This window comes from Saccostrea cucullata, unplaced genomic scaffold, assembly GCF_032062105.1.
Source record: "Saccostrea cucullata isolate Sc308-1 unplaced genomic scaffold, CSIRO_AGI_Scuc_v1 ctg13945, whole genome shotgun sequence".
Lineage (NCBI taxonomy): Eukaryota > Metazoa > Mollusca > Bivalvia > Ostreida > Ostreidae > Saccostrea > Saccostrea cuccullata.
Genome location: NW_026919944.1, coordinates 1 through 11,229, shown reverse-complemented (window position 1 = coordinate 11,229; position 11,229 = coordinate 1). Strand labels below are relative to the sequence as shown.

General features: G+C 32.7%; 1 protein-coding gene and 1 pseudogene across 2 annotated transcripts; both read left to right on the top strand.

The window, feature by feature from the left end:
• The first annotated feature begins 345 nt into the window (after positions 1-345).
• Positions 346-2,890, top strand: LOC134240642 (uncharacterized; annotated as a pseudogene).
• A 2,114-nt stretch (positions 2,891-5,004) lies between these two features.
• LOC134240653 (chitin-binding domain protein cbd-1-like) lies at positions 5,005-7,035 on the top strand. 2 transcript variants are annotated; one of them, XM_062722726.1, is made up of 3 exons: positions 5,005-5,316; positions 6,080-6,331; positions 6,524-7,035. In XM_062722726.1, exons 1-3 carry the CDS (start codon positions 5,163-5,165, stop codon positions 6,949-6,951), a joined length of 834 nt encoding a protein of 277 aa, XP_062578710.1. In that variant the 5' UTR covers positions 5,005-5,162; the 3' UTR covers positions 6,952-7,035. The 2 variants fall into 2 exon arrangements, with proteins under 2 accessions (XP_062578710.1, XP_062578704.1); XM_062722720.1 differs by having other exon boundaries at positions 5,005-5,436.
• Positions 7,036-11,229: the final 4,194 nt, after the last annotated feature.

Sequence of the window (11,229 nt, the reverse complement as noted above, 5' to 3'; positions counted from 1 at the left end):
AGTTAGTTTTAGTTTAAACACATTATTCATTTCATTCCACTTTCACTTTAATCAGTTATATGTACTTACTTGATTTTGCATCGCCTGAAAATGCCTAACATACTTATATCATGAAAGTAGAGCCTATTTAATCTCTTTCCTTTGGGTATCTATTAAAAAAAATCACTCTCCTCCTACAGAATTTGATTAGTTATGATATTTTAAAGAAAAATGTAAACGAAATGAGAAACATAAGACCAAAAACAATCATATGATAGGTTTCTTGGAGAAGTTGTTCAACTATTTGCATTTGTTTATGAAGCAGTTTATGATTTATTTTTTTTAAATAATAAAACAACTCCACAGATAATACGATAGATGATATTTGTTGTTAACATCCATGTTTGTTCGTAGAAAGCACAAGAAATTGTCACAGATATCATAACTGTTCTGAAGTAGATCCTGCTTTGGGCGACGGAATAGGCCAAATGTTCAGCAGCTGGACTGCGAAACATCTGCATGGGTGTCACTAACCGCTTTTGTTTTCCAGTGAAACACTTCGTTGTGAAAATTACACCGAAGTAGTTTGTGGAGAACGTTATGAACCGAAATGGGCTTGTGAGTAAAGCATTTACAGAATAATGTAATTAAATTATGATTATTCAAGCAAGCAATATCCCAAATTAGTTGTACATGAAAGTACATGTAATAAAAAAGCAGCCATAAATTTATTATCGTAAAATCACATTTAACAGATACCTAACAATCAACTCTCTCTTATTCTTTGTTTTTTTTTCAATTTTCACAGGTAGATACTACAGACTGCAATGTAAAGGATCACGCTGCAGACCTTGTTGGATATCCTACCCTAAATGTGAAGATAAAGACGACGGAGTATGGCCACAGCCCGAATATGATGGGCCTCACTATATGATTTGTCAAACAGGAACTTGCCTACGAGATGAAACTTGGAGTGTTCAGTCCTTTCTTTACAATGGTAAATGTGTACATATGTTTGCTATATCTAAAGATTACAATGGTATTGGCTATCTTCCGTCTTGTAACGGAACTGCAGATGGAAATTATCAGTATCCTGAACGACAGTGTGACGCTTACTACAGATGTGATGGTGGAAGTGCTTCAGCTGTGAAATGTCCTCAGAATACGGTCTTTGACATTTTGAGCAAGACTTGTAAAGTTGGAGGTACATGTGCACAGAGACAAGTTCTAAGTATAATATTCAAAATTAATTATTTTGAAGGTATATTCCAAAGTCAGGTATTTAAATGTAAGAATTATCAACTTTAAAATAAATTTACTAGTCCATAGAACTTCTCAAAATTTTCGAGAAACAGGCTAAGGTATTTTCAATGAATCTCAAACATTTCTTGAAGATCTTATTTAGTCTGTGCGAGAATCTATTTGAATGAAGATTCTACGAGGGATCACTATATTTGCTGTTATGTGGTCACTATTGAAGGGAAAAAAGTTATGTAGTTTATTTTTTTAAAAAACAAATTAATTGTACATTAAGACGTAACTTTTTGGACAGCCACTTGCCTATAAACGTACGTATTCTCTTGATGTACGAGATTTGTTTTTGCTAACTTCTGAAACTAGAACAATCACATTTTCTCAGTCTTGCCTCAAATAGTGCCTCGAAAAGTGTCTAGCTCAGCACACGACACACTGTTAAATTGAATAAAGAAAATAATTTGTTGAAAATGATAATTGAAATGCAAACCAACATCAAGACAATAAATTATTTTTTTCAAAGAATAGTTGAAAGTCCTTATCATCTCTTGATGTTAGTAGTGTTACTTACCAATTCGTAAACTTTTTATCAAACCATTTACCGTTCACGATAGCTCAGTCGGTAGAGTCGGTAGAGCGCTTGCTCCGTGATCAGGAGGTCGTGAGTTCGTATCTCGGCCGCGACTGACCCAGTCGATAAAATGGATAGCAACTGTTCCTTCGCCATGCGCTCGGCACTTTGAAGTGAAAGTTGCGGGTCCTTCGGATGAGACCTTAAAAACCGAGCCCCGTGTCAGCTGCAGGCGTTGGCACGATAAAGATCCCTCACTGCCGAATGGCCCTGAGTGCCGAGTAAAGGTGAAAATTTGAAGCTTTTCACCGGCATACGGTGACGTCTCCATATGAGTGAAAAATTCTCGAGAGGGATGTTAAACAATATACAATCAATCAATCAAACTATTTCTGATGAAAAGAAATTTTTATTAAAGGTTGATCAAACTTTTTTTCGAGTAATATACAAACCGGATGTTTAGGGGTATATTGAATCAAAGAAACGTTCCTGATAAACATGTGTTGTCCATTTTTATTTGAAGAAGAAGCAACACCTTCGTGCATAATAAATTGAATGTAATTCGTAAGATGTGTCTTTTAAAAATGTCCCTAAGTTAATCTCCTTTTAGAAAATTCATTTTTTTTTCAAGATTTTATTCATTCTGGCAAATTCTATGGAACAATTTAAAAATGTATAAAGCTTCCTGATAACATTAAATGCCTATGAAATGAATTCTTTGTTTGGAACATAAGAATAATGGAAACTAGGAAAATGGCATTAAATTAAGGTTAAGGTATTATTATTATTTTTTTTATTTAATAACAGACACACATAATGTAAAAATGCAAAAATTTAAAAAAGGATAAGAACAATTTACAAAGGAAATTACTCAAGACGTAAAACAGTTAGTTCAGTGAGTTAATCCCTGACATCACGCTATCTGTATCCTCTAAATTTTACGTTTGCATCGGTATAATAAACAGTCAAAAAGAGCACATGTATATCATTGCAGAAGTTGGCAAAATTCCAGCTCCTCAGGGCCAAGACTATTTTTCTCGTCTTGGAGAAATATTCTTGGCCTTGGAGAACTGGAATCTTGCTTAAAACTTCATACCTTTTATGAACTTTTGATTGATCTACATCGTAAATTGTATGTTCAATGCGAGTATTAATTTATTGTTCAATTTCTTCATATAAGCGAGGAAAAAGAACTTAATGTTTGAAGAAAATAATAAAATTAAATGTATTCATTTTTTTTTTCATTTTAATTAAAAGATTACAGACATTATGTAAATAAATTCTTATTTTCAAGGTTCGTTTTTTGACTCCGTGCCATTAAATAATCAGCAACTACACAGTACAAATTACTTAATAATATAGTTAATGAATTTATTAGTGCAAAAATCAAACTAATGAAGAAATTTAAAAAGTTGAAGTCTGGCGTTAGTAACTTGAAGACCATTACAAGTGATTTGGACAATCTTAAAACACATGTGATCTGATAGAATTTCTTGGAGACAGAATAATTTTACTGTTCAAAAAATTCATTATAACAAGCATACACAATTTTAAAACAATCCCTAACAATTACAAGAAATAAAGCAGGGAAACTTGTTTGTTCGAGTAACACTTTGCATGTGAAAAGATTCCATGGGTTACAATTCAGAAGTAAAGGTTCTATGGTCATTGAATTCTGGTATTTATTACGAATACTACAGCGAAAATGATTTAACTGAACGTGTGAAATTATCTTCTTAAAAGTTGAACTATTCGTGATGAAAAGTTTTACATAAGTCCCTCCCAGTCGAACAAACGGGTTATTGTGGTAGTTGTTGTAAGTTCCTTCGATTGTTTCAATTCTGTCCAAGCGAAAATCCTGAAGATAAATGTGACAACTCTATATATGAAGGATATGGAGATAACGAACAGTAATATGATGAAATTTCACCAGTATTGAGGAAATTCTGGAAAATGTCAAACTTCCGCACACTCTAGTGGCTTCCATGTAAGCTTTGAATTTAAATTAGTGTTTGTTTTAAAGTAAGCATCATTTTAACTTCTTAAACAAACTATCACAATTTTACTAGTTTTCTGATTTTTACATCAAATAAGGGGCCAGATTTTGCCGTTACCCTATCTTGTTCTTTACGAAACAAGAGAAACGTTATAAAACGCTTCCCAATTTCTGAACTAATCTTGGTAATGGGAACTAGTAAGGCTAGAAATTGTTTGGAGGTTTAGGTTTCAGATTTCATTGCCTTTTTTTTTTTTTACTTATTTACAAAATTTGATTATAAAAATGATGCGTTTTAAAGAAGAATTTAAAAAAAAAAAAAAAAAAAAAAAAAAAAAAAAAGCCATATTGGACTGTAAACAGTTCAAGTAGAGTACCTTTCATGAAAATCAATTTTGTACTGATGAATATATCTAGTTCTATCTTAATGTCCATCCAGATAATACGTCGCAAACGTTTTGTATTTGACAAAACGTTGTCTACATGTTGTACAAATGATCAGTGATATCAATCTTCCGAGAAATCTTCCGAGAAATTCAGCAAAAATTACCACGTAAAATCAGCACGCACAAATTGGAATTAAATTTTCATGCAAAAATTGTTATTAAATTTTCATGCAAAAATTGTTATTAAATTTTCATGCAAAAAATTTTATTAAATTTTCATGCAAAAATTGTAATTAAAGTTTCATGCAAAAAATTATAATTTTTTACGGGTCGACAGGTCTAGACTTCTCGACCCATAGACCTTTTGACTTGTAGGTCTGTTAATGCCATTCTGTTTTTGTTTTTTTATATGAATTCAAAATTGCATATTTATGAATTAAACAAATATACATATATGCAAATAACAAATATAAATATTTTAGAGTTCTTTGATTACAAATTAATATCTATTTATGTGGACTTTTCACTCAATTTTCAGAATGAGTGAGTCCAAAGGAACTACATGTGTATATATCAGTATACTATACTAGACCCGCAAGGATAAATTGAAAAAAAGGTAGTACTCGTATTGAAAAAAACTAGTATATAAATATAAATGTGTATCAATAATCTTTTGAACATCCGCCAGTGAAGAATGTTAATACCAAGAAAAGGCACCACGTCGGTCCGTACTGGCTCTACTTTGATTATAACCATTATAACTTCATGACGTTTAAATGCTGAATTCTTTAATCTATTTGAATAGGCACTATATTTAACTGCATTGTTCTATTTACACATCTATTGTGTATGACTGTTTGGTATGTGGTGAAAAGGGATTTTTTGTGTCTAGAAGACTATTACATGCATCTAAATTCAGTTTTCAGAATAATATCTTAAGGATATAACGCCATATTAGTAGTATTCTTGGTACGAAATGGATGTGTTTCATTTGTGTTTTAAACTTAATTTTTGTCTCTTGATGTCTATGTGTGTTTCTTCTCAGACACTTTATAATAGTGACAAAGAAATCTACGAAGGCCTAAACGTAGACAACAGAATCGATGTTCTACAGATGGCTTTGCAAGAAGGTGAAAAACGATTGCGAGAAACCACTCTCCGTTTACACGAAATTATTCGGACGTTAGAAAAATCGAATAAAGACTACGACGATTTATTAAAAATGTACAGTTTAAGGATTGTTCCAAATGGTATGAGAAAGGTGTATTTTAGAGGCCTATTTATTTAAATTTGATATGCCTCATTTCATGCATATTGCTTTGCTATTGCCTGTCGGTCGTTGGGTCTGTCTGTCTGTACGTCCACCAATCGTTTCCGTTCACTTTTTTTCGCAAAGGTTGCAAATACTGAAATGAAAATTGGTATACAGAATTTTGATAGGACAGGATCTCCTGTACGATCGATTTTTGTTTTTGACAAAGTAAGGCACTGTGGACTTCCAATTATTGGCATTTTCCGTTCATTTCAGGAAGGGGAGGGCATAAGTGTTTAACAAATGTTTCTTCTTTGATATTGTATGGTCCAAATAGCCGGATAGTTACTTCATGAACTTAGTCCGTCATCTGATTTTCTCTATGTATCCATGTAAGAGAAAAACCCTAGCTTTCTCGCTCCTTTAGTCTCCGATTTTGATGTGTTACATATATATTTTAAGATAAATGTTTAGAAACTGAAAAACATATAACAGATATATTAGATAAATAATCATCCAATACTTCTAATAAAATAATTGTCATGCTAATCTTCTTTTAGCTTCCTAAGGGATATTATTGACTTTGGTTAAGTAACAATATAATTATGATATTCTATTAAAATAATAAAATCACTCCACAGATAACACAATAGATGATATTTGCGTTCGACACCCACGATTGGTTATAGAAAGCACCACAGACTGTCACAAGTATTATGACTGTTCTAATATTGATCCTGCATTAGGCGGCGGAATAGGCCAAATGTTCAACAGTTGGACTGCAAAACATCTGCATGAGTGTCACTATCCGCTCTTGTTTTCCAATGAAACACTTCGTTGTGAAAATTACACCGAAGTTGTTTGTGGAACGCGTTATGAGCCAAAATGGGCTTGTAAGTAAAACATTTAGGAAAATGTAACGAAATTATGATTATTCAAGCCAGCAATATCTCAGTGTAGTTGTAAATGTACATGTAAGTAAATTTAATGCTAAAAAGACAGATTCTAATTTATTCAGATTAAAAAATCACATTTAACACATATCTAACAATCAATATTCTTCGAACACGTTTCTATTTCAAAAGGTAGATACTACAGACTGCAATGTAAAGGATCTCACTGCATACCTTGTGGACTATTCTACCCTAAATGTGAAGATAAAGACGACGGACTATGGTCACACCCTGAAAAGAATGGGCCTTACTACATGATTTGTCAGAATGGAAGGACAATCGAGACAGGAACTTGCCCACGAGATGAAACATGGGGTGTTCAGTCCTTTCCTTTCAATGGTAAATGTGTACAAATGTTTGCTATACCTAAAGATTACAATGGTATTGGCTATCTTCCGTCTTGTAACGGAACAGCAAACGGAAATTATCAGTATCCTGAACAGGTCTGTGACGCTTACTACAGATGTGATGGTGGAAGTGCTTCAGCTGTGAAATGTCCCCAGAATACGGTCTTTGACATATTAACCAAGACTTGTAAAGTTGGAGGTACATGTACATAGAGATGATTTTAAAGTTGTACAAAATTATTTTTCCTACAATGTATACTAATTTTTTTATGTTCAGATTTGTAAAATTTAGCTATTATTAAAGACATTAAAAACAGATTTCTTAAAATGTTCGTGACACATGTTAGTTTCAAAGAATCAAACAATTCTCGGAATTTTTTTTTTTAAAACCCTTATACGCCCTTATATCCACAAGGCTCTGTAATAGTTCCTTTGTTATTTTTAATTTATGTAAATGGTGTATCTGACAAGATTTCAAGGTTTTGTAGATTATTTGTTGATGATAGCAGTCTGCAGTACGAATCTAAATGTGTTAAATCCATAGAAAGTTAACCAAATATTGATCTTATTTTTTGAAGAATATTCAAAGAAATGGTTACTTAAATTAAACCCTTAGAAACTTAAGGTTGTAATTTTACCACAAGAAAAAAACACAGAATCTCATCTGACTCATCTCACATTGAAATCTTACTGTCTAATCCAAAAAAATTAGGTATGTCAAAAAAAGTTCAACAAAAAAAAAAAATTAAAGTCTCTTTCAAACATGTATATTTCATTTATCCGCCCTTAGTCGAATATGCCTCATTTGTATGGGGTGATTGTTAAACTATCGATTGCAATTAAGTGCAGCACCGATATTGCTACTGGTTTGACTTTTTTAAAGTTGCATCTAGAGATTCTTAGTGTTTGAAACAGGAAGAGAACTGCTCAGAGATGGACACATGATCCAAAAATTGAATACCCTGTATAAAATTCACAACAATTTACTTCCTGATTACCTTGTGAGGTTAACAACAATAACATAAGAGTCACATGGAAAATAGTTTGAAGTATGAAGTGCATCTTATTTTTTCAGAAATGATTTTTATAAAAATCATGACATGAAGAAATTTCAACATAGAGAACAGAAAGAGTAACAATTTATTATCATAACACCAATTTTAAAATATGAGGTGAATATAAAAATAATACTTAGTATCATACCTATTAAGATCATGTTAGGAAACATCATGAAGCGATGCTTGCTAAGTCAGAAAATCCCAATGTTGTAAGAAAAAAATACATCTGTGAGGAGAAGTTATCTTTCTTCTAAATATTTCTTTATGTGAAAAAATGTCATAAGAATTCTGTATTAAGTACTTGAAACTTAAACCATTTTAAAATTGTCCTTAAAAAGATACTTATTCGATTTAATTAAAAGTCTTTTGAAGTTGGTTTTCATGTTTTATTGTTAAATATAATAAAACGATCAAAAGAACTTGGATTGAATTCTACAAATGGTAATCCTACTTATACTCATACTCCCCTTTCTAAGGAAGAAATTATTTAAAATGACGTGTCAGTTTTGAATACTATTAATATTCCACAGAGCCAAAATGAATTTGAACTACCTTATATATATTGGATTCCGAAACTTCATAAGAATACTTACAAACAGAGATACATTGCAGGTTCCTGGAAATGTTCAACCAAGCCTCTTTCGTTACTCCTCACTAAGATATTGACAGTAGTGAAGGAAAAACTTCAAGAGTGCTGTGCAACTATATATTCAAGAAGTGGTGTGAATCAGATGTGGATACTAAAAGATTCTAAAGAACTTTTGGACAATTTGAAAAAAACAAGACTTTACAAAAATCAACAGCTGAAAAACTTACGACTTTTCAACTTTATACACAACAATTCCCCACGACAAATAAAAATCCAGGCTTTTTGATATCATTGACAGCTGCTACTTCAATTAAAATGGAACTCGTAAATTTACTGACCTCGTTATTGGTCATTTGAAAAATCGTTTTGTTAAAACAGATTCTGATAGCACACATGAGTACTCTGATGTTCTCATCAAGAAGATGCTTGAGTTTCTTATTGACATCATCTATGTGGTTTTTGGAGACCACGTATTCCAACAATCTATTGGAATTCCCATGGGTACAAATTGCGCTCTGTTATTAGCAGACTTATTTTTATATTCATATGAAGCAGAATTTATGCAAAATCTTATGCGTGAAAAGAAGAAAACACTTGCTGTGGCCTTCACCGCGACATTTAGATATATCGACGACGTATTGTCAATTAACAATTGTAATTTCCATTCCTACGTCGATACGATGTATCCTGGTGAGCTTGAGATAAAAGATACCACAGACTCTGACACTTCTGCTTCATACTTGGATATTTAACTTGAAAAAGACGCTAATGGTAATTTAACAACCAAGCCATATTATAAAAGTGATGACTTTAACTTTTCTATCGTCAACTTCCCTTACTTATGCAGCAATATACCTTCATCACCTGCATACGGAGTATATATATCTCAGTTGATTCGATAGTGCATGCTCTACGTATGAACAATTTCTAAAACGAGGTAAATTATTGACAAGCAAGTTGATGAAACAAGAATATCAGCAGTCTCGTTTAAAGTCATCATTTCGTAAGTTCTATGGTCGATACAATGACCTTGTCAGCAAATACAATTTATCATTGAGTCAAATGCTGACTAACGTTTTTCATACCAATTGTTAGTCCATTATTATACACTGAAGTGACGACGGATTTTTCCGTTATTTCCTGATCATGACAAAGAGTACCGGGTGTGACCGGTCGGCAGGGGATGCTCACTTCTCCATGGCACCTGATCCAACCTCCGATGTTTCGGGGGTCCGTGTTTGCTCTGCTCTTATTCTGAATTGTTTTATGGACTTTGAGATTGAATACTGTTCCTTATCTCCATATCCTTCCAGAAAGAAATTGTCTAAAGAAATAGAAAGTAATGTTTCCATCATATGTTAGATTTCATGGAATTGAAGACTCAGAAGTCTCAATTAGGAAACTCCGATTAAGAGAATTAAGCACAAAAATGAGTCATTTCGAGGCTTTTCTTCTTTTTGCCATATTCTTCTATAATTTGTTATACGGTAATTATTCATCTACTCGACTTCATGTTAAAGCCAATTTCATCACGTTTTATTTAATGAACATTATTTAATATTCTTTAACGATACATAACCATTAAATTATAGGGCACAAGAAAGCCCAATCCGTACCTTCTTCTTTAACAAAAACTCCACCTTTTGGCATTACTTTTGATCATAATGAAGAGAAAGTGTGAAACCTAATGAAGAGAAAAGGAAATTACGTGTACATGCGAAGTGAAATTAAAATTCTTTTTTTACGTTAGAGAATTTGGTAGATAAAATGAACGATTTTATGATTGCTAAAGTTTGTATCTTTATACCGTTAAATATCTTTATTATTAGGACACCAGCATGAACAAGTAAGATCATTGAAAGAAAACTAAATGGATAACAAGTGTCTTATTCGTGTAGATTTTTCAGAAAATTATGCTTGCAAATCTAGAATCCAAAATTTAAGGGTTGCATTTTGGTGCCTCAAGAAATCAAGTAAGTATGCAACAGGGCTTCTGTACAAGAAAGATAATCACCCTTTATCATTTTGTACTATATCGGGGAACAATGGACATGACTCAGGGACAATATGGGTCATTTAATTTGTCACCTATCTTAAGCAAGGTAAGAGAGACCAACCATGATATTGATTCATTTTTGTATAATAACTACACAGTATCAAGAAAGAAATGTTCAAGAAAGAATTTCTTTCTTAGGAAAGAAGTACATGAATCATAGGGGTTCGAGAAAGAAACCAAGATTTTTTCAGAAGCAGGGCATGGGAAGGGAGCGCCTGATGGAGTTGGGGCACTGATGTAGCAGACTGATAAATTAGTCTCATACGGCTAATTTCGTACAATGAGAAAGGCTGATATTGAAGTGAATCTCCACGTGATCGAAGATGATTCCATTCTCAATATACTATACTAATTTAATCCAACACCAAGCCATATTGTCTTATTTCATTTAAAAATAAGTGCATGCATACATTTGTATATAAGAGTGTGTTCATGAGCGTGATAAAAAGTATTTCAGAGAGATGTACTCAAGAGAAATCATATCTATTTCTTGTTACAACAACTAATGAAAGTAAATGATTATGTAGTTATTGAATAGTGTAGTTGAAGTGTACAGATTTCTTTTAAATTCCTCCTTTTTAGGTCACCTGAGTAAACTCAGGTGACCTACTGCTATCTGTTTTCGTCCGTCGTCGTGCGTCGTTCGTCGTGCGTCGTGCGTCGTGCATTAACATTTGAACATTTTTAGCTTCTTTTCTGCAACCACTGAACCAATTTCAACCAAGTTTGGCACAAAACATCTATGGGTAAAGGAAAACAAAAATTGTGAATTTCATTATCCCTGCCCC

Coding starts and splice junctions, on each gene's coding strand:
- LOC134240653 (XM_062722720.1), top strand. CDS start 5,163: ATGGATGTGTTTCATTTGTGTTTTAAACTTAATTTTTGTCTCTTGATG. Junction 5,437..6,079: donor TTTAAGGATTGTTCCAAATG/GTATGAGAAAGG, acceptor ATCACTCCACAG/ATAACACAATAGATGATATT. Junction 6,332..6,523: donor TTATGAGCCAAAATGGGCTT/GTAAGTAAAACA, acceptor CTATTTCAAAAG/GTAGATACTACAGACTGCAA.